Raw genomic sequence first — 23,487 nt, 5'->3', positions numbered from 1 at the left:
TAATTGCTTTAACTTTAACTGAAATTAAAATGTATAATATTAATAAAACTGAAAGTATCTAAAATAATGTTGATTTTAATAAACTGATGTTGCTCTTGATTTATCTACACGTTCTTAAATCAAGACACATTTTCTGGAGATGCAAAATGACAAGATAATGTAAAATCTAAAAACATCTTGTTTTCTGACATGTTTTTTAAAGTAGTGAGTGTATCTCCCAGTGGGGAACAATCATCAGATATTTAGTGTGTGTTTTGTTTCTGTATATTGAGCGAGGGACACATTTCGTGTCATATTACTAGCAGTGCAGGACCTTCTGTGTCTCACTCATTTCGGTTTGTGTCAGACATGCGTAATGGGATATTAAATTACCCAGCATCCTCCGCTCCACCTGGACCCAGGCCATCTGTTCCTGCGCTCTGGATCTTCTGATGCATCAGGTCATGGATGTGCGAGGGAACGCTCTGATAGTCTGTCAAAACCCTGAGTGAGTCAGGACTCTGATTTGTGGCCCGTTTCAGGATGATTGTAAATAGGACGTGTTGCAGATGAAGGTCCACACACACACACACACACACACACACACTGCCGTTCATTGGGGAGAAGAAGGGTTCAATTCCTAGGGAACACACATGCTTGTAAAAACAAATGTTAGCCTGAATGCACTGTAAGTGGCTTTGGATAAAAGCGTCTGCTAAATGCATAAATGTAAATGAAGGAGTCTCGTTTCTGAGCCTCGCTGCTTGACCTCAGTACGACCCCAGAACCCACACAGATAATCCTGAACACTAACAGAACGAGCCCAAGACCAGTCATGATTATGATATGTGTTTATATACAGTATTACTATCCAAATCTTTGTGATTGAGAAGATTTTTTAATGTCTTTGAGTCTCTTCTGTTCATCAAGGCTGCATTTATTTGATCAAAAATACTGTAAAAACAGTGAAATATTATTCTAATGTAAATCATCTGTTTTCTGTGTGAATCTGTGTTAAAGTGTAATGTATTTCTGTGATGCTCCGCTGTATTTTCAGCATCATTCCTCCAGTCTTCAGTGTCACATGATCTTCAGAAATCAGAATAATATGATGATTTACTGCTCAAGAAACATTTTCTGTGGAAACTGTGAAACATTTTATTTTAAAGGATTTACATATGAATAAAAGTTCAAAAGAACAGCATTTATTTGAATTCAATATGTTCGGTAACATTAAGCACTAAAAATGTCTAGATCTGTCACTTTTGATCAGTTTTATGTACTGTATCATTACCAAATAAAATTCTTAATTTATTTTTAAGAAATCTTACTGATACATCCATCCATTCATTTATTAATCATTCATTCATTTAAATTAATGCATTTATTTGATCAAAAGTAAAAAATATTTTTTTATATATATTTATATATAATGCATGCATGCAAATATTACACTATTTACATAATACAGTAATAATAGCAGGTGACATGCACTAAAATAAATCTGAAAATAAACACTTATTTCAAGCAATATTTAGTACATTATTTTACAAAATAAAAAACTGAAAATGCTTATTTCGCATGCACTAGCGTTAATCTAACAAACTGATCAAATCTTGATATTGTGGAATGTTTCCATTTAATACACTCTGGAGTTACACGTCTGCAGAATGTAATAGATCAGCCAATCAGGCGTCAGGGGTTGTGTGTAGAGGGGCTGTGATTGGAGGGTTTTGAAGTGGCTCCGCCCCTCAGAGCTTCTTCAGGACTAATTGTGGTCCACTGAATCTCTGAAAGTGTCTTTGCTCTGTAATCTACTGCTGGGAAATTGATTTGTTTGTTACATGCTGAAGCTGGCTCATGAAAAATGGATAAATGTCAGTCTTGTGTAACCATAAAGACAAATAAATGAAGCTTGCTGTGCGTCTAGAGACCTGCGTCTGTGTCTGTCAGTGCTGTTTTGGTGCAGTAATAGCGAGCAAAGACTCTCTGACTGCTTTGCGTATCAGTTTGGCCGTCTGTGAGTGAGGCGTTCTGTAATTAACCTCCTGTGACCCGATCGAGAGTCTGAGAGCGTTCATTAACCTGTGCTCAGAAACGACACGCTGATGAAGGACGAATGCATGACGATGAGCAGGTTTGCTGATGTGAAGCTCACAGGTTTGTCCGTCCATCATGTGTCCGTTTACCTGAGAACTCAAGACAGGAATTCAATGAATTAAATCAAAATGAATTTCTGATTGAAATGCAAACAGTTACTTAGTTCTTATGAGCTTTGAATGTCATTTGTTTTACAGTATCTGCCCTTCAGATCATCTAATATCAATTACAAATGTGATTTACATTGTTACACACCAAGAGCATCATGTTCCAGAGCAGAGGTTTCAAATGGTGTTTGCAAGGAGAAAAAACTCTGAGAAAAACACTGTAATAAAAAAATATATATATTTAAATTATATATTATATAATTTTTTTGAGTAAAATTGTTTATTATGTATATATAAATATATACATTTGATTAAAAATAAATAATTGATTAAAATTATAATTTGTTAAAATATCAAATAGTGCAAATAATGTTAAAATAAAAAAATGGTACAAATAAATAAAATGTGGTTTAAATAAATTCATAAATTTGATTAAAATACATTTATTTGATCATTTGAATATTTTGATTTCGAATACTTTTTTTGTTCAGAAAATTTAAATAAATAACTAAATAAATGTGATTTACTCTGATACATAAAATGTGAATTGAGAAATTATAAATGTATACTTTTGATTGAATATATAACTGATTAAAACTAAAAGTATTTTTTAAAATAATTTATTTTATTAAAATAATGAACGGTAAAAATAAACAAATAAAATGTGATTTAAATCAATACATTTGATTTAAATTGAAATAATTAATTTGTTTGATGATGTAACTTAATACAAACTAAATGTTTTCCAAAATAATATTTATACTATTATTTTTTCACAATATTACTGTGGCTTTTATACATGAAAACATATACAGTTGCCTTTTAAATTATAGGTTTGGGTCCCTCGCAATAAATTGAAAGCCACTTTTCTAGCATCAGTTTCTGTTTTATATCTGACTCTACATCTGCATAAAGCATCCAGTGTTATTAAATATGCACAGGTGAGTGTGAAGGGTTAAATTGTTAGAGAAAGCAATTATGATCATTCCAGCCTTTGAAGCTGTATTTATTTCTGCAGCTGATTAAAACAGCAGTGATCAGGACTAGCAGAGACATCTTTTCCTTCTTCAGATAAATGTTTAGCAAACGCTGGTCATGTGTCCTGTTCAAAGAGACCTGTGAGCTTTGATCTTCTCACACACACACACACACACACACACACACACACACACACACACACACACAGGTGCCACAGCAGGCTGTTGATGCTGAATGTTTCTTCAGATCAGGTGTCTTCTTGTTATTTTTCTCATATATTTACATTGAAGGCTGAGCTGATGAAGTTGTGTAAAAATGCTGTGCTGTGATGTAAAATGTTGTTTTGTTTTGTTTAGTTTTTCATGGCTGGTGTGACACCGATTATTACCGATATAAATGTTTGGTGTAGAAATGATAATTAATGTCAAAATTTAGAATAACAAGTGCTCTGACAAAGCGTTCTTTCAAATTATTTTATTGGCAAATCAGTTTTGAAATTTACTGATACCGATAACCATAAAAATGCTTAATATCGGTACCGATAATCGGTCAATACTCCTAATACATTTTTATGAATTTGTGTCTGTGTGTGTGCATGTCTGTCACAGTTAATATACATTTATATATAGAGAGAGAGAATTTTATTGTTGATATTTATTATACATGATATTTGTTAAAAAATATTATTTAAATAACTAAAAATATGTAAATTATAAAAAATTTGATTAAAATAAAAAAAATATTTAAATAAACTTGATTTAAATAAATAAATAACATCTAACAGTACAGTACTATATAATACAATGATGTAATATCAAGGTATCTCACAATTTACAGAAAAACCAAATTCAGAATTATTTGCTATTTTACCTTTAAATTAAATTATCGTTTTAAACTGAACTATTTACACGTTATTATGAAGAGAATTATTCTCTCTCTCTCTCTCTCTCTCTCTCTCTCTCTCTCTATATATATATATATATATATATATATATTACTGTATGCAGGGTGTTTTTGTGTTTTTCTGAAGTCAGGTGCTCAGAGGTCAGTAATGAATCATATTAATCACTGCACACTGCGTCTGAGAGCTTGTTTCAGGCCAGCTTTGACTATTATTAGTGGCTCATGCATTAACTGGACTCAGCAGTTTCCCTGCTGCAGTCTCATTACATTTACAGGCCGCAGAGAGCGCAGAGAACACAAAAAATTAATTGGAGGTGTTGCGATGGTTGGGACGGGTGTATAAATCAGCCCGCGGGACGACAGTTTTATGTGCCAAAGCAGAAAAGGAGGGCTTTCACTTTAATAGGACAAGATAAAAATGTGGGGATACTTGATTTTCTCCTCTGACTGTAGTTCTTCAGTCTGCGTGTGATGGGTGATGTTAATTCTGCTCTCTCCTGGCACACACATATGGATGTTTCATGGCCAGAATCCCTCATTTTCAGCCGGTTTGCCTCTGTGTGTTTTCTTCCGATCTCTCGCTTGTACATTTCCCTGAAAGAGGCTCTGTGTGGAGAGATATTTCACTGCGACAGGTCTGAGGCACCTATTAAAGTGTCCCGTACGCTTCACTTGAGTGTAATAAAGCCTCGCAATCTCAGGATGGAATATAAGAGTTCATGTGTCTGACGGGACAATAGTTGACCTCTGAACCCTCGACCTCTCAGAGGTCATGACAGAGGTCAAGGAGAACAACATAGACGCTGTTCGGAAAGGTTGAAGGAATCTTAGTATGTCCTCAAAGGATCCTGTGCATTTAAGAGGAGTATGAAGAGTGTAACTAGCCATGCTGACACACACACACACACACACACACACACACACAGATCCTGGGAACACTGTGAGCTCTGTCTGGATTTGTGCCAGTCCAGTGTTGAGTGTGTGAGAGGCGTGTTTGACCCTGTGACCTTCAGAGTTGAAACGGAGGCCACAAGTGAAAAACACAACCCTCGTGAGAGAAAAGAGGCATCACATGACCTGAGAGAGAGAGAGAGAGTGTGTGTGTGTGTGTGTGTGTGTGTGTGTGTGTCATGCATGTTTCCCATACAATATTCTCATTCTCCAAGCACACTCCAGTGTAATGTGCTCCTGTGAGTTTGTAAATGAAGTAATTGAGCACAAACACTCACCTCTTTTAATGTAAATGTTGCTCATTATGTGGTGCGGCTCATTCACAGATCTCAGCTCTGTTTGCATGTAGTGATTACAGTTGCTCTTTCTGGAAGTAAATATCATTTTTACTTTCATGTCTCATTTGTGGAGATGCAGTTAATCAATGATGTTCCTTTCATCTCTGTTTTTAGTGAATTATGCGCTGAATCGACGGCTTTATCAGCAGTTTATTCCTAAAACATTGATGTGTTTGTTGAGCGTGTGACTGAATGGACGGCTTCACGTTTAAGGTCTGAGTCCCGGTGATGATGGTGAACCTCCGGGGCTGGTTTGGCGTCTCTAGTTAATCAGGTGATGGAGGCCGGTGTTTCTCAGTGAATAACTCGGTGTGTGATGAATGGCTGTTTTCTGGGTTTGTGGGAGATCAGCACTTTTATTCTGCTGTTACAGTAATGCAGCAGTTTGTCACTACATTTTCTTCATCTTTTTATGTTTTTTTATGGACAGTGTTGTGTTTTAAAGGTCTTTCACAGCATTTACAGAAGCTGACGGGGTTAAGATGAGTCGGTGGGTTTGTGCTGGTTTATAGTGTTGTTAGAGATAAACTACTATTTTTTCTCATTTACCCATCACCCATATTTATTCAATTTTTTATTTTTTATTTAATAAAAAGTAAAAAAATCCGTTATTTTATTTAAATTTTTATTATTTTATTTTATTTTTCATTATTTTATTTAAATGTTTATTATTCTTTATTTTATTTTTTGTACCATTTTTTTAATTTACTTTATTTTTCAGTATTTTATTTTGATTTTTATTATTTTTTTCATTATTATTATTATTTTTTCTTTATTTTATGTTATTTTTTACTTTTTTTTACTTTTTTATATTTTTTTAAATTTTATTTTATTTTTCATTATTTTATTAAAATTGTTATTATTTTTTCACTGTTTTATTTTATTTTATTTCACATAGTCAGTTGAAAGTTGGTATGTTGAAATGTATAGACAGTTCGTTTATCTCGAAATATAGTGTATATAGCCTAAAATTTACAGTTATTCATTTAATGTGTTTTTTCTCCTAGTTCTTTTACTGTTCACTTTTTTACTGCAAGACATGAATTTTGCTTGTTTACTGTTAAATAAAATATGTTGACCGGGGTCCTATAACAGATGTTTGTGTGTTCATTTGAAGGATCCTCCTGCTATTGCTAAAATAACACTTTTGCCTCCACGTTCATTTCTGATTTATTATATATTTACAACATATATATTACATATTTTCCAAGGCTCACCAAAACCGAACAGGATACAGATAACAAAATGTTTTTAATATTTATTTAATTATTTTATTTTATGCCACTGCAAAACCAATACTTTATGAGTGTAATTGTTTAAATGAAGGAATTATGATGGTGATATCACAATAATCACTTATCTTTCTTCCTCCTGGATGTGAATGACGTGTTTCCTCATTTTCTGTGTCTGAAATGAGACGTCAGAGCGTCTAAAGAGGATTTCAGTCTGCAGGTGGTTTGACCTTTTAAATTATTCACACACATCAACGATTCCATTGACACACACACACACACACACTCAAACTAATGTGTGTTTGATCCTGAAAATCCTCATTCTTCACTCACTTTGAAGAAAATCAGTGACTTACTGCATGTCTCACAGTTCACAAACACAGGAGCTATTTCTGTGTGTGTGTGTGTGTGTGTGTGTGTGTGTGTGTTTGACTTCTTTGAGTGGACGCTGTGAGTCTATCTGTCCTCTGCTGGTCACTCTGTGTCATTACACTCAAGATGCTGTCGCATTAAATGCACTTGTTTTCATTTTAATATGAGAAGCATTCAGAAGAACACTCATTTGAGTCATTTCTCAGTCTAAGGAAGTCACTTGCATGCTAAAGAATAAGAGAGTGTTTGTTTGTGAAAGCTGTGCATGCTCCTGGCTCTAATTGTGTGTTTTTGTGTGTTTAATGCAGGTTTTCTGAGGGGTGATGCCCCGGTCGGCCAGATCTTCAGTGTGTTAGACAGTGCGGCTCACGTCAGAGAGACAGACGTGTGTGTGTGTGTGTGTGTGTGTGTGTGTCAGCATGGCTCTGACCGACAAACACAAAGTCAAAAGACAACGACTCGACAGAATCTGTGAAGGTGAGACTCTTTAATTCTGCTCAGAATCTCAATCAGATTCATTTTCAGCCCCAGAATGAATCTTTTTACACACTATTTTGGGGAAGATGTGATTTAAGCACTGCAACTTATGCACACTTGATTATTTATAAACCATATTTTATTCTATTTTGTTATATTTTTTTAGCAGGGTTGTGCAAAATTCATAATTTAAGAACATGCTTTCTTTAAATTCATGAGTGAATCGAGTCAATCACAACACACAGGAACAATCAGTGTTATTTTAGCACTATTTACTACATGCTATTTGTTATTATTTTAAAAAATCGTAAATTTTTATGTTTTATGTTTCATTTTTTAAATGATTATTCTATATTTATATTTATTCCTATTGAGGTTTGATTTTTTTTTTTTTTTTTTTTTTTTTAGTTCAAATTTAACATTTTGTATTAATACCTGACGGATTCCAATACTGAATTCTATTTAACACATATTCAGCTTTTAATTCTGAACAGCGCACAACCCTGTTTATTACAGTTATTGTTATCCAAAGATAAACATTTATCAAAGTGACTCCTAAAAGTCAAGTCTCCCACAATCCTCTGCAAACTCACATTCAGCTCTACTGTATTTCCACTCTGATCTGAAATCTGTTCCTGATGGAGAACACGGAGTCGCTGTGATCAAACACGAGATCTGGTGTTCTCTGTGGAGAGCCTTGGGCCGGATGACACTGGTGATTAAATCATTACATCGCTCGAGATGTGTTTTGCATTATCCTGCCTGCCTGCGGTCTGGAGATGAAATACAGAGAGTTTAATCAGAGGAGCGACAGGAGCCGTGCGCTGCAGGGAAAGCGTCTGTTGCGCTCGCTACCAACGGCTCGGATGGGTTTAGAGAGAAAACCTCAGTTATTCCAGGCCCTCGGGCTCTAGCTGAAGTGTGTTTCCGTCTCTGGTCTCGTGGTGTCTTTGCCGTCCGTCTGTCGCTCCATCTGGCTTCAGCTCGTGGCAGAGAGATCGAGCGGCAGGCGACGAGGACAGAAGAACACAGTCACATGATGCTGTAGTTACAGGCTTTCAGCAGATGTTCCTCTGCAGCTGTCAATTACTAACATCTGTTTTCCTCTCCGGGCTCTTGTTAGAGCGTTAAATTGTTCAGTGGTGGTTTAAACTTTAATATATATATACATTCCAGACCAAAAGTTTGGAAACATTACTATTTTTAATGTTTTTGAAAGAAGTTTCTTCTGCTCATCAAGCCTGCATTTATTTGATCACAAATACAGAAAAAACAGTAATATTGTGAAATATTATTACGACTTAAAATAATAGTTTTCTATTTGAATATGCTTTAAAAAAATAATTTATTCCTGTGATGCAGCGCTGAATTTTCAGCATCATTCCTCCAGCTTCAGTGTCACATGTAACGTCAGTCGATCACATGATCATTTAGAAATCATTCTCATATTCTGATTAATTATGAGTGTTGGAAACAGTTCTGCTGTCTAATATATTTGATCAATAAAACGTTAAAAAGAAATGCATTTATTCAAAATAAATAAAAAAATCGAATAATATATATTCTAATAATATATTTTCTTTACTATCACTTTTTATAAATTTAACACATCCTTGCTGAATAAAAGTATTGATTTTATGCAAAAAAAAGAAAGAAAAAATATTACTGACCCCAAATTACTGACCAGTAGTGTATGTTGTTATTACAAATATTTATATTTTAAAAACATAGCTTCTTTTTTTTTTTACTTTTTATTCATCAAAGTATCCTAAAAAAGTATCACATGTTCTGAAAAAATATTAAGCAGCTGAACTGTTTCCAGCTTTGATAATGAATCATCATATTAGAATGATTTCTAAAGGATCATGTGATAATGATCCTAAAAATTCAGCTTTGCATCACAGAAATAAATGATCATTTAAAGTATAATACATTTAAAAACAATTATTTTAAATTGTAATAATATATCACAATATAATTTTTTTTTCTGTATTTTTGATCAAATAAATGCAGGCTTGATGAGCAGAAGAAACTTCTTTCAAAAACATTAAAAATAGTAATGTTTCCAAACTTTTGGTCTGTACTGTATATACGCTTGCAGAATAAGCAAACAAATCTGATTGCAGTTTATTACGTTACAATAACAGTAGTAGCTGATGTTAGTGGTTGCTGAAATGTCTTGATTATAATGTTATTTAATGGTTATAAAAACACAGCTCCACTCGGAATGTAACGTTTATTTGTGTTTATTTTTAATATTCTAAGAACGTTGAAATGTCTAGTTTTCTTGTTGTATTTAAAACAACACATTAAAGATACAAAAGCATTCTACTGTCTTTGTTTCACCCAAAATATAACTTTATTTAAATGCTTTTAAACATTAAAATGTCTGGTTTTCTTGTCGTGATTCAAAAATAATTTAAACGATTATTTTAAAAAGCATGGCAATTCTTTGCTATTTTAATAGTCCACTGATCATTCGTTTTGTAGGTGGACTTTCCTTCATGTGTATTTATTTTCTAAAAATAGTACATTTCCATAAGAATCACATTGTACAGATAGAGCACGAGAGTTTGACTTTTCTCAATTTGAACAAGACATTCGTTCATTGTGTGATTGCTTAAAAAAAATTCCTAGTAAATGCTTTCAACTAAAAATGCTTCTAGGAATAAAAAGTGCATGCATATTTTAAAAGGTTTAATATATCTCCATCCGTTTGTATACTATTCTTCTTTTGCAGAAAGGTCCTGTGCTACAGTGATTGTGGTAATATCTCGAAGCATTAGAGAAGTCACTGGAGATGTGGTTTTGGTCTGCTGGGTTTATTTTGAGGGGTTGCTTTTAAAGAAGGATCAGCTTTATTTTCAGAGAGCTGCTGTCAGATGTGTTCATGTTTGTTGGGCCGTTCTTGCAGATATTTCTGGACTCTGGAAGGATTGTGAACTATTTATCACGACACTGCTGAAAGCATGAAGCTATTTTACACTTCGCATTGTGCCTTAGAAGAAACCTTAAGAAGATTGTGGTGAAAAAATACACACGTTTTCAATAAATAGTTGTATTTTTAATAATAATTGGAATAAACACAGTAATATAGTTCACTGTACATACATACATACATGATTGCTAAGCGACGTGCAATGTGCAAGTTTATCAAAATTAGATTTTTACAGCTTATGTAGATAAAGGGTCAGCCCATCTCAAGTGGTGCAATAATTTGGTGCATTTTTAATTTTGCCAATGCATCGTCCTTCTTTCTCCCCTTATTTTTCTCCAAATGAAATCTCGATGCCTGAGAGCATCCCGAATCCAGCTCGTGTACAGATGTAAAGTGTGTTGGTAAGTTTGTGTTACTGATCTGCCGTGTTGTCCTATTCTTCTTCTGTCTGACTTGGTTATGTTTCCAGGGCTAAATAATTTAGCGCTTACCTGCCAGTCACATGATAGCATGACCTCAAGTGATGCAAAAAAGAAATGTCGGTTAGAGAACAGGTGAAATATTACCTCCCTCGCACACCTTCGAAGGGAAACATAAGAAGTGAAATCAAACACCGGCTTTTTCCCCTCCTCACAACCGTCCTCTCTTCTTTCCTGCATTCACTAAACACCAGGCTTTCAGTAGGGTACGAGCGTTTGCACTCCAACTCTTCGGAAGTCACGGTAAGGTTCGGTTAAGACTTGCTAATGGGTCGCTTCCACTGAAACGAACAGAAACCTCTGTGGGAACGTCATGGCTGTTCGTGGAACCGTTCCTCCTCCGGATTACTACCCTTTTGATATCGCTCTATCGGCGCAGCCGCCTGAAGACCTGCAGGGCTTTTATAAAGGAAACCAGCACATGCTGAGCAGATCAGGCTCGCATTATGGCCTGTCGGCAGGAGGGGTCAGGAGCGCATGGGATCAAGGGCAAGCTAGAGTAGCTACTCCTGGTCCTCCTCCTCCTCCTCCTCCTCCACCCCCTCCTCCTCCGCCCTCGGCTCATGAGATCAGCCGCCTGTACAGGGATTCTCTAGCCATCAAGATGATCCAAGACAGTCAGCGTATTCGCAGTAGAGCCGCTTCACCTGCTTGCTTCGGCATCGAGTCCAGCTTCCCCGGCCACTCCGTGTACAGTGACGTCAACGGTCTTTCTCTGGAGTCCTGTCAGCCGCCATCCACCTGCATAGTGGTGGACCCTACAGCTTCAGCCATGGATGGGTCTCTTCCTCGAGGGAACCCTGCTTATGCGACTCAGAGGATGTCCTATGACCCTTCGTACGATCCAGGCTCCGCACCGGCTCCTCTCACCACCGGGATGCCCGGACACCACTCTTCGGCGGGGGTCAATGTCGACCCCAAGAGATCAGTGGATTCTAACTTCCTGGCTCTGCTGCGCTCCGAGGGTCTGTCGGAAAACACTATAGCTGTTCTCCTACAGCAAGGGTTCGACTCTACCTCCATGCTTGCCATGATGGAAGACAACGACGTCCGCTCAATCGCTCCCAATTTGGGGCAGGCACGTGTGCTGTCAAGAGTGGTTATCAATTGCAAGACGGGAGCACCCGGTGGTGCAGTGATGCGAGGTCGCTCCAACAGCTTCAGCCACCGCAGTGATCTCTACATGCAGCCGCAGGCACTCGGGATGGAGGGCAACCTCATTCAACAGCCTCCCGGCGCCATGCAATCAATCTCGCCTAGAATGGGAGAGTTTCTAGGTCGCCGGCCGAGCAGTGCTCCATCTCAGCATCTCCTTGAAACCTCAACATACCCAGGGGTTCGTTCGATCGGAGGTCTTCCGGTCAGTCCGGGGGGCTACGCCACTGCGCTACCTCAAACCCGACCTTTGTATAACGCCCACACCGGCCTGGCCATGTCAGCCCTGCCTGCTCAACAACAGCCTCCGAGCATCCCAGGACTAGCTCCCAAGACCTTCTCCAGTACGTTCACCCCCATGGAGCTGATGAAGCGCCCTCCAAACCTTCCTCCGTTCTCTCCTACCCACAGCCCTCATCACAGCCCTCAGTTACTCCGCAAGGGAGCAGCGCCTGTGGAGAGCGCCATCCTTCCAGCATCCTCAGCGCTCCAGTCTCAGACCCTTAATCCTAACAACAAGCAAACCCGCCGAACCGGACCGCCGGTCATCATATCCACCATGCCTTCGCCTGACACAAGTAACCACCTTATTCTGTCTTTTCCACCTGTCCCTATCTTGTTTATTCTTTAAATGTACTCTACGTGTTCCTTGTTTTCAGTAGTATGGATGGTGTAGACCATGACTAATAAATACAATTCCTAAAACTTTGATATTTGGACATGCAAAGCAGATTTAGCTTAGTGTTCTGTTTTTAGATTAGGAGGCTATATATATATTCCCCCTCTTGTGGGATTCAGCGTTTGTGATCCCTGCTGAACTTCCTGAATGACTTGATAGAATCGGAATTAAAAGTTTTTAAGTGAGGTTGAACTTGAGCGCATTACTATGAATGAGCATTTGACTGTGTGATTTCAGACCTGAATGTATGTGTTTTACAATTTTAAGAAGAACAGTGTTTCTGCCAGAGGTTCAGAGAAATATTGATCTTATGATTCTTTACAAGGAACTTTAACCCGGGGCTTTTCTTGCTGACATTCAGCCCTTTCGGGTCTATAAGAGCCACAGTGTTTTCTCTCTCTAATTCAGTTAACAGTGTGTGTGTTTTACAGTTTGAGCTGAGCACTGTACCTCACTACAGGCCTCATCAGAGTCTTAGAGCCTGAAATCTCATTAGTGTTAATAGGATATGCAGAGACACGGTCCTCTGAGAGCGACTGGAGACACACACTGAGAGTCTCTAGAAAACTCAGCTTGACTTCACATTTCAGGGTTTTTTAGAAGAATTAACAAGTGAAGTGTGGGAGACTGTCCAGGCTCGTACCCAACTGCTGCTAAACGCTGATGATTGGTGAAGATCTTCTGTGTTAAATGCACACGAGGACAGTTCGTCAGGATGAAGGCTGAAGGTTGTTGGTGTTCAGGAGGCTGTGTTGATGAGTTCTGTTACAGTTCACATGTGACCAACCTTCAACACTGGAATATGGCTGAAATACTGTTAGCTGTTTCACTGTTGAATGCCAAACGGTTGTGATTACAAATCAGCTCAAGACATTGTAAAAGACAACATGTCAGTGTTTATTCAACTTCCAGAATGAAATTAATATTCAGTGAGTTTCATCAGAGGAATAGTACTTTCTACGTTTCTTCCTTTATTCCTCCCCGGCTATCTTTCCTTCCCCTTATCCTTTCTTCCTTTCTTTCTTAATTTCTTTCTTTCTTTTTTCTTTCTTCCTTCCTTCCTTCCTTCTTTCTTTCTTTCTTTCTTTCTTTACACCCTTCCTTCCTCCTTTCTTTCTTTCATCTTTCTTTCTTTTTTCTTTCTTTATTTTCCTTTTTTCTTTCTTTCTTTCTTTTCCTTCCTTCCTTCTTTCTTTTTGTTTAGACCCTTCCTTCCTCCTTTCTTTCTTTCTTTTCCCTCCTTCTTTCTTTTGTTCCTTACTTTACGCCCATTCCTCCTTTCTTTCTTTCTTTCTTTTTTTCTTTCTTTCTTTACACCCTTCCTTCCTCCTTTCTTTCTTTCATCTTTCTTTCATATTTCTTTACGCCCTTCTTTCCTCCTTTCTTTCTTTCTTTCTTTCTTTCTTTCTTTCTTTCTTTCTTTCTTTCTTTCTTTCTTTCTTTTGTTCTTTCTTTCTTTAAACCCTTCCTTCCTCCTTTCTTTCATCTTTCTTTCATCTTTCTTTCATATTTATATACACCCTTCTTTCCTCCTTTCTTTCTTTCTTTCTTTTGTTCTTTCTTTCTTTAAACCCTTCCTTCCTCCTTTCTTTCATCTTTCTTTCATCTTTCTTTCATATTTATATACACCCTTCCTTCCTCTTTTCTTTCTTTCTTTTTTCTTTCTTCCTTCCTTCCTTCCTTCTTTCTTTCTTTCTTTACACTCTTCCTTCTTTATTTCTTAATTTCTTTCTTTCTTTCTTTACGCCCTTCCTTCCTCCTTTCTTTCTTTCTTTCTTTCTTTATTTTCTTTCCTTCCTTCTTTCCTCCTTCTTTCTTTCCTTCCTTCTTTCTTTTTCTTTAGACCCTTCCTTCCTCCTTTCTTTCTTTCTTTCTTTCTTTTCCCTCCTTCTTTCTTTTGTTCCTTCTTACTTTACGCCCTTTCCTCCTTTCTTTCTTTCTTTCTATCTTTTTTTCTTTCTCTCTTTACACTCTTCCTTCCTCCTTTCTTTCTTTCATGTTTCTTTCATCTTTCTTTACGCCCTTTCTTCCTCCTTTCTTTCTTTCTTTCTTTCTTTCGTCTTTCTTTCTTTCGTCTTTCTTTCTTTCTTTCTTCCTTCCCCATTCCTTTTTTCATCTTGCTTTCTTTTTCTTCCTTCCTTCCTTCCTTCATTCATTCCGTGTTTCATCTTTCTTTTTCTTCCTTCTTTCCTCCCCCCATTCCTTGTTTTATTTTTCTTTCTTTTTCTTCCTTCTTTCTTCCAGTGTCTGTCATTAGTTGCTCCTTTAGTATTTGGTTGATTTTGTGTGTGTGTGTGTGTGTTTGTGTGTTTGTGGAGTGGGCGGAGCTCTGCGCTGGCTGCCGCTAGTCTTAAACTCTCTCTCTCTCGTTGGTTGCCTTCATAAGTAGTTTATTAGCTTGTCGTTAAACAGAGCAGTGTCCGCCGTTCACTGCACACACACACACACACACACCGACCAATCTGACCGCAGCACGTCCTGTCGCCCAGATGGAGCTCGCCGCAGGTCAGTGTGTGTGTGTGTGTGTGTGTGTGTTTGAGACATGTGACCGCGGGAGGATCATATGATCCTGCTTACACCCAGAACACCTGTGGCTGTGGTGCATTATGGGTAGTGAAGACATGTATGGAAGGGATAATTAGCTTATGTTTGCAGCAGGATGAGTTTGTTTATGTGTTCAGCACGTGTCTTGTAGAAAGACTGAAGTGATTAAAGACGTGTGTGTGTGTGTGTGTGTGTGTGGTTATGTAATCTTAAAGACAGATCAGAACGATGTGTTTATAAGACATTCATCTGCACGCTGGTAAATAAACAGGTTTGGTAGCATTTAATGATGATTTCAGCAGCATTTACATGCTTGTAATGTGTCAGTTTTGAGTTTGGATATGAAGTGTGTGTGTGTGTGTGTGTGTGTGTGTGTGTGTGTGTGTGTGTCTCAGAGTGGAGGTCAGGGTGAATTATTCATGCGTTGTAAATGGAACGGCTCCTGGATATTGAATATCCGTACTGACTGTGTGCCTCCCTCTTCTGCTCTGTTGTTTTCATTTGTATGTTTCAACTCATACTTAAAATATCTGAATGGATTAAAAGACAGAAACAGACAGATAAACACATTGTTTGGAATAGCACACTGCTCTACTGTTTCTACTATTTCTACTATTTCTACAGTATATCATTCATTAATAGTGTTCTATTTTGGATTCAGCCTCTGATTTGCTCGTTCTCCCTCATCTTAATCTCAACTTCCTGTATGATGTCACTGGGGTGAAATCAGATGCTCTGAAATCTCCTTAAGTGCTTTTGGGGGATGAGGTGTGTGTGTGTGTGTGTGAGTTTGTTTGTGAGTTTGTTTGTGCTCACTTGTTCTTGAATAAAAAACTAAAGTCAGATTGTTTGATATTTGCCATCACAAAACATTAAATTCTGAAATAATTATTATATTATTGATGAATCAAATATAAAAGCACTAAAGCGCTTATGTGTCTCTCTGTGTGTGTGTGTGTGTGTGTGTGTGTGTGCAGGCATCAGGCCTCAGATCGTGAACGGCCCGATGCATCCTCGTCCTCTGGTGGCTCTGCTGGACGGTCGGGACTGTACTGTGGAGATGCCCATCCTCAAAGATCTGGCCACCGTGGCCTTCTGTGACGCCCAGTCCACACAGGAGATCCACGAGAAGGTGAACACACACTCACTCACTCTCTCACTCACACACACACACGCACACACACACAGACACACACACACGCGTACACACACACACGCGTACACACACACACACACACAATTAGTAAAATTTTCAATCATTTTGTGTATTCATCATTTTTATTTGTTTTTTAAATGTCTATACCTTTTATAGTAATATAGTATTTTATAAACAATTTTGTAAAATATTAAATTTTTGTCTTCAGTTTTAATATATTTTATATAGTGTTCTGTTCTGATATTTTTTAGTTTAGTGATTTTTTTAGTCTTTTCAATTTTTTATGTCTAGTTTTTATTTTTTTAATTTAGTTTGAGTAATTTAGTCGTGTGTTTTCATAATTTTTATTAGTGTTTCTAAAATATGTCTATAGTTTTTATGTTTTTATTTTCATTCCTAGTTTTAGTAAGTTTTTAAATGTCCATATAGTTAAAAAATTATTATTATTATTTTTCATCTCAGTTTTAGTTATTTTTGTACTTTATTTACTTTACTAACCTTAAAAAGTTAATAAACACTTATTTTCAGTTAGTTTCCAAGGCTCTGAGCTGTGTGTGTGTGTGTGTGTGTGTGTGTGTGTGTGTGTGTGTGTGTGTGTGTCTCAGGTGTTAAACGAGGCGATCGGAGCTCTGATGTATCACACCATCACACTCACACGAGAAGATCTGGAGAAGTTCAAAGCGCTCAGGATCATCATCCGCATCGGCAGCGGATACGACAACATCGACATTAAAGCAGCCGGAGAGCTGGGTAATCAACACTGACTCGTGCAGAATCAAAGTATCACAGTAATCTTTCAGATCGGATGTTTTGTATCCACTCAAAGCTCTTTCAGTGTAACTGTACAAGCGTCCAGCTCAGATCTTGTCTGATTGTGATCCAGTAAAGGTCAGGATAAGGTCAGTAATATCTCCAGATGAACTCTTTCTGGACTGAAGCAGCTCAGCTTTACTTGATTCTCCATCAATCATGTTTTAGAGTCTCAAATCTGATCTTTTGAGCAGCGTTTGTTTCCAGAAGCTTTACTTTCACTGTTCCTCAGCGGAGGAATGATCTTCTCAAGCCTCCAGAACATCTCACATCTTCTGAGGAGCCTTGATTTCTTCAGCTCTCGATCACTGCATTGCATTAAACACTAACAGTCAAAATTCTGGGTTCAGTAATGTTTTTAAAGAAGTCTCTTCTGCTCATCAAGGCTGCATTTGTTTTATCAAAAATACAGAATAAATCAGTAATCTTGCAAAATGTTATTACAATATAAAATAATGGTTTCTATTGTAATATTCTTTAAACTGTAATTTATTTCTGTGATGCAACGCTGAATTTCCATCATCATTACTTCAATGTAAAGTGTGACATGATCTTCAGAAATTATTGTAATATGATGATTTATTATTAGAAATATCAACTTTTTTTTTAAAACCTCAATTATTTTTTCAGGAGCATTTATTCACAATATAAATATTTTCTAACAATATAAATCAATTTTATCAATATATTTATCAGTTTATTGTGTGTGTGTGTGTGTTCAGGGATCGCGGTGTGTAACATCCCGTCGGCGGCGGTGGAGGAGACGGCCGACTCGACGCTGTGTCACGTGTTGAATCTGTACCGCAGGAACACGTGGCTGTACCAGGCGCTGCGGGAGGGCACGCGTGTTCAGAGCGTGGAGCAGATCCGGGAAGTGGCTTCAGGAGCCGCACGCATCCGCGGAGAAACACTGGGACTCATCGGCTTCGGTGAGAGACGCTCACACACACTACAGCCTCGCGCTCTTCACCTGTGCTCCACCGTCAAACATACACTGATCTGAATTATGCATGTGCATCTGAATATGAAAATCTGTCTCTCTATACTCATTCGGATTAATCAAGACACAATATTAATATTTATCTCTTTATTATTTGCTAATACAGTATCAGTATATAACACAAACAGGACAAAAACACACTGGGTCTCTATCTCTGCAAATGAACAAAAGCATGATTCATCACTTGCATTCATTCTAAAATCTATCCCAAATTTGTGAAAAAATACAAAATATTGGATATTATAAATATACACTGGATGCATGCATGTATTTGGAATTTGGAATAAACTAACGGATGAAAGTTATTTATCAATCACAATTCACTGGCGGAAATGTTTATATAATCAGAAAAATAGGCTATATATTTATATATAATAATAATAAATAATAATATATTATTCCACATTTAATAATAATTAATTAATGTAATTAGATCAAAACATATAATACATTTTTAAAAATAAATACATATATTTCCATTTATATATATATATATTTTTTTTTTGTGTGTGTGTCTGTGTGTGTGTGTGTGTGTGTGTGTCTGTGTGTGTGTGTGTCTGTGTGTCTGTGTGTGTTTGTCTGTGCGTGCGTGTGTGTGTGTGTCCGTGCGTGCGTGTGTGTGTGTGTGCACGTGTGTGTGTGTGTGTGTGTGTGTCTCTGTGTGTGTGTGTGTGTGTCTGTGTGTGTGTGTGTCCGTGCGTGCGTGTGTGTGTGCACATGTGTGTGTGTGTGTGTCTGTGTGTCCGTGTGTGTGTGTGTGTGTGTGTGGCAGGTCGTTCGGGGCAGGCCGTGGCCGTCAGGGCTAAAGTGTTTGGCTTCAGTGTGATCTTCTACGACCCGTACCTTCAGGACGGTCTGGAGCGCTCGCTCGGTGTTCAGCGTGTTTACACTCTGCAGGATCTGCTCTATCAGAGCGACTGCGTCTCGCTGCACTGCAACCTGAACGAACACAACCATCACCTCATCAACGACTTCACCATCAAACAGGTGCCGCACAACACACACGGCTTCCTCTGAGTCTGGAGAAACAGCCTCATTACACCCACCTGTGTGTGTGTGTGTGTGTGTGTGTGTGTGTGTGTGTGTGTCAGATGCGTCAGGGGGCGTTCCTGGTGAACACGGCTCGGGGAGGTCTGGTGGATGAGAGGGCTCTGGCTCAGGCGCTGAAGGAAGGCCGGATCCGAGGAGCAGCTCTCGACGTCCACGAGACCGAACCCTTCAGGTGACTCTGACACTGATTTACACACATCAGTCACGTAAACACGAACAGATCCAGAGGAATCCAAAGCAGAAATGTCTTACTTGAACCGTGTGTGTATTGTCCTTTTGAGGAGGGACTTCTGTTTAAGGCGGATGAGTTTTAGTTATGTGTAAACTATCTTGGGAAATGTTGTGTATTATTTACATATAATTATGTCACGACTCCTTCTGTCCCCATGCCAGTGCTATTCAATTATTATTTATATGCCATTCATAATATGCCAGTATTTAGAATTATATTTTATTTGTATATTTATATATTGTAAGTTTTAGTAACTTTGTGTTCTTTATAAAAATATATATATTTTATTTTTATTTCATTTTAAGTTTTAGTAATATTAGTACTTCAATTTCAACTTATTTAATTTAGTTTTCAAATATACTTTTAAATGATTGAATTTTAAGATTTTCATCTAATATTTATATTTTATTTCAGGTTTAGTAATTTTAGCAGTTAAAACCTTTTTTTTTTTGGTTTCCAAAGTATTGTTTCTTATTTTCAATATTTTTTTTCTAAATTGCTTTTTTAATATTTCATTTTTTAATATATTTTTATATTTTAATTTTAAGTTCATCAACTTCTTTATGTGCTTTTTTAATTTTTATTAAATAAAAAAATCTATTTTAAATATCGTTTTCATTTTAAACAATTTTTATTTTAGTACTTAAATGCAAACGTTTTATTTCAGTCAGTAGCAACATTTGAATGACACTGAAGACTGGAGGAATGATGCTGAAAATACAGCGGAGCATCACAGAAATACATTACACTTTAACACAGATTCACACAGAAAACAGATGATTTACATTAGAATAATATATCGTCATTTTTACTGTATTTTCGATCAAGGAAATGCACTCTTGATGAGCAGGAGAGACCTTACTGTAAATATCCCCCTGTAAAACTCATTTTCTAGTTTCTTTACACCACATGAGAGGATATTTTCAGTGGAAACAGACAGAAAGACGGTCTTCAGGATATATCTCTGATGCTCTGATTTGTGTGTAGTTTTGCGCAGGGTCCTCTGAAAGACGCTCCTAACCTGATCTGTACGCCGCACACGGCCTGGTACAGCGAGCAGGCGTCTCTGGAGATGAGAGAAGCGGCCGCTACAGAGATCCGCAGAGCCATCACAGGTACACACTCCATCAATCAGTCGTCCTCCGCTCCTTAACCAGCCCGTCTGAGTCATTAAACCAGTGTGTGTGCGTCTCAGGACGGATTCCGGACAGTCTGAGGAACTGTGTGAATAAGGAGTTCTTCATCTCCTCGGGTTCCTGGGGACTGATGGAGCAGCAGGTTCATCCTGAGCTCAACGGCGCCACCTACAGGTACGACTAGACTCATATTTAACATTCATCAAGCTCATCATTTGTTTGATTTTCATTCATGATCCCAACCCTGTAAGCTCCACCCCCACACAGTCACATGACACGAGTTTAACTCTGAGCCCCGCCCACATCTGCTTCTCTCACGCAGCCATGTCAACCAATCAATGCAGGCCATCATGACTGGCTCCGCCCACCAAGACAAAATCAATGCCTAAAGCAAGAGCAGGTAAAAGAACATCAGACGCCCGTCTCTGTCTCTGCTGCTTTGACCTTTGACCTCTGATGGCCACACCCTCCCTCAGGATTTAGTTTAATAGATTAGTCAAAAACCTTCCTTAACAGAGATGTACATCTTCACACACTTTAGGGCCAGAAACATACACAACTTGCTATAGGCATGCAGCCTTTTTTGTTGTTATTATCATTAAAAATACTTTTGTTAATCAAGTCGAAATAAAAACTGATGAAAAAAAGTGACACAAATTATTAGACTTTTTTAGATTAGATTTTTTTTTTACTTTTTTTTTTTTGTCTAAAAAAATTTCTTTAATATTTTAAAATATTTAGCAATGTTAGTACTTCAACGTATTTGATTTCAGTTAGTTGCCAATGCAACATATATCATTTTCATTGAGGTTTTTACATTTGGTTTCTTTCTAATAATTTGTTTAGTTTAGTTTAAAGGTTTGAAGGCAGTATTTCTGATTTCTGTTCATATTATTAAGTTTAAGTTGTTAATCTAATCTTTTTTCTTTTCTTTTCTTTTCTTTTCTTCTCGTTAGTTGCCAAGGCCACATTTAAGTTTTTCATCTAATATTTTATTTCATTTTATTTTAAATGTAAAAAATTACCAAGACAACATTTAAAATTTTTACTTAGGTTTAGAAGTTTACGTTTTTTTTATCTGCTATTTTATTTAATATTTTATTTTAGTTAATTGCTGAGACAACATTTAAAATTTTTATTTACATTTTTACATTTATGCTTTTCATTGAATATTTTATTTTATTTATATTATTTTTGTATTTATTAATTTTTTAATGTTTTTTTTTTATTTCAGTTAATTGCAAGGCAACATTTTTAATTTGTATTTACATTTTTACATTTATTTTTAAGTTTTTCATATATATATATATATATATATATATATATATATATATATATATATATATATATATATATATATATATATATATATATATTTTTTTTTTTTTTTTTTTATGTTTTATTTGATTAATTTCTGTTATTTTAGTTTAGCTGAGCTAAATATATAATAATACTTGAACACTGTTAGAAACAACATCCTGGCTCTCATTTCCCACACCCCTTTATTTCATCCCAGTCACATTCTAGTGTGTGTCACATGTGTGTGTGGTGACCTTTGCCCTCTCCCGCAGGTTCCCATCAGGTCCAGCAGGGAGCGTCCCGGTGGGTTTGGAGGGTCTGGTTCCAGGAACCCATCCGTCCCAGACACCGTCCCCGAACCAGCCCTCGAAACACGGAGAGAGCAGAGAACAGCTGAGCGAGCAATAACCCCTTCATCATCATCATCACACGCCTCTATACCTTCCTTTTACTCTTTTCCCTTTTCCCGTTTTGGAAGAAGTGGATGTTTTAGGAACACAGCACACAGAATGGAGTTTGTTAGTTTGACGTGTTTCTTTTCACAAATCATCTCTTACGTATGAATAATTCAGTTTAGTTAAACCAGCCAATAGGACGGAAGTGACGCCGGAAGCCACGCCCACTCAGCCATCCACCACGATGATTGACAGCTCAGCGCTCTGCTCTGATTGGCCAGGGCTCTCAGACTTCAGCCAAGGAGTGAAACACCAAACGAAATCGTTCTCTCGTGTGTTTAGTTTGTGATCTCTTCTAACGAACACTTCTGTTTCTGTCTCGTACCAGCAGCAGATTCGCTTCATTTCACTATATGACTCAGGAAGATCTCACCTTCACAGCTTATGAACACATATTTCCTCGGGTTAGTGTTTTTCTACAGTGGCAGGTTGAAGAAGCTGGGTAGGTTTGTGTGGTGTAGATGGATGTCCTGTACTCATAGTCTCGTGTGTGCTTCGTTCTGCTGAAGGTGCGGAGGTTGTGTGTGTTTTATTGTGATTATTTCTATTGGTTTCTTGTATACGGTGAACATTTAGCATCAGTGCAGATCGAATAAATCATGCAGGTTCAGACCCGGGTTTCTGTCTGTTTTATCATCGCTGGAATATATAAATGTGATTTTATTCTGAGCTCAGACATTCACTTCCATCATATCTCTCCCGGCATGCTTCTGGAAATTGCATTGTCAGGTTGTATTAATGTTTCTATCTTTAGCAAACTTCAAAAGTCATCAAACAAGAGAGAAAGAACAAAAATGTGGCTGTTGTTAGTAGGTTTATTTAATTTTAATATTATTTAGTGTGTGTGTTTTGTTTTTTTGTCTGATACAATGATACCCTCTAATGCTGCAAAATTCATTAATTAATTAATTAAATAAAAAATAAATAAAAAAATATATATGTAGGTATTACAGATAGATGGAGACAGAATATAAATATATTATTAAATTACATAAATATAAATATATTACTACATTTTATATATAGTATATATATATATATATATATATATATATATATATATATATATATATATATATATATATATATATATATATTGTCAGCAGTAAAATTTATT

At 36.9% G+C, this 23,487-nt stretch overlaps 1 protein-coding gene across 4 annotated transcripts in view; it reads left to right on the top strand.

Moving 5' to 3' along the window:
* LOC128025559 (C-terminal-binding protein 2) overlaps positions 1 to 22,982 on the top strand; it is a 28,369-nt gene extending 5,387 nt beyond the window's left edge. Inside the window, exons 1-10 of one of the 4 annotated variants that reach the window (XM_052612027.1) lie at positions 10,865 to 12,587; positions 16,210 to 16,364; positions 16,994 to 17,138; positions 17,921 to 18,127; positions 18,971 to 19,185; positions 19,290 to 19,420; positions 20,468 to 20,595; positions 20,676 to 20,790; positions 20,939 to 21,016; positions 22,188 to 22,337. In XM_052612027.1, coding sequence (XP_052467987.1) covers positions 11,168 to 12,587; positions 16,210 to 16,364; positions 16,994 to 17,138; positions 17,921 to 18,127; positions 18,971 to 19,185; positions 19,290 to 19,420; positions 20,468 to 20,595; positions 20,676 to 20,790; positions 20,939 to 21,005 — 2,583 coding nt within the window. In that variant the 5' untranslated portion in view covers positions 10,865 to 11,167 and the 3' untranslated portion in view covers positions 21,006 to 21,016; positions 22,188 to 22,337. Of the gene's footprint in view, positions 1 to 7,268; positions 7,438 to 10,863; positions 12,588 to 15,034; positions 15,194 to 16,209; positions 16,365 to 16,993; positions 17,139 to 17,920; positions 18,128 to 18,970; positions 19,186 to 19,289; positions 19,421 to 20,467; positions 20,596 to 20,675; positions 20,791 to 20,938; positions 21,017 to 22,187 lie in introns of those variants that run through there. The other 3 variants (XM_052612028.1, XM_052612026.1, XM_052612029.1) reach the window with 3 other exon arrangements.
* The last annotated feature ends 505 nt before the right edge of the window (positions 22,983 to 23,487 follow it).

The sequence above is a fragment of the Carassius gibelio genome, chromosome A12, assembly GCF_023724105.1.
Source record: "Carassius gibelio isolate Cgi1373 ecotype wild population from Czech Republic chromosome A12, carGib1.2-hapl.c, whole genome shotgun sequence".
In the NCBI taxonomy this organism is placed as follows: domain Eukaryota; kingdom Metazoa; phylum Chordata; class Actinopteri; order Cypriniformes; family Cyprinidae; genus Carassius; species Carassius gibelio.
Note: the sequence above shows the minus strand (reverse complement) of the source record. Positions and strands in the feature narration are given on the sequence as shown.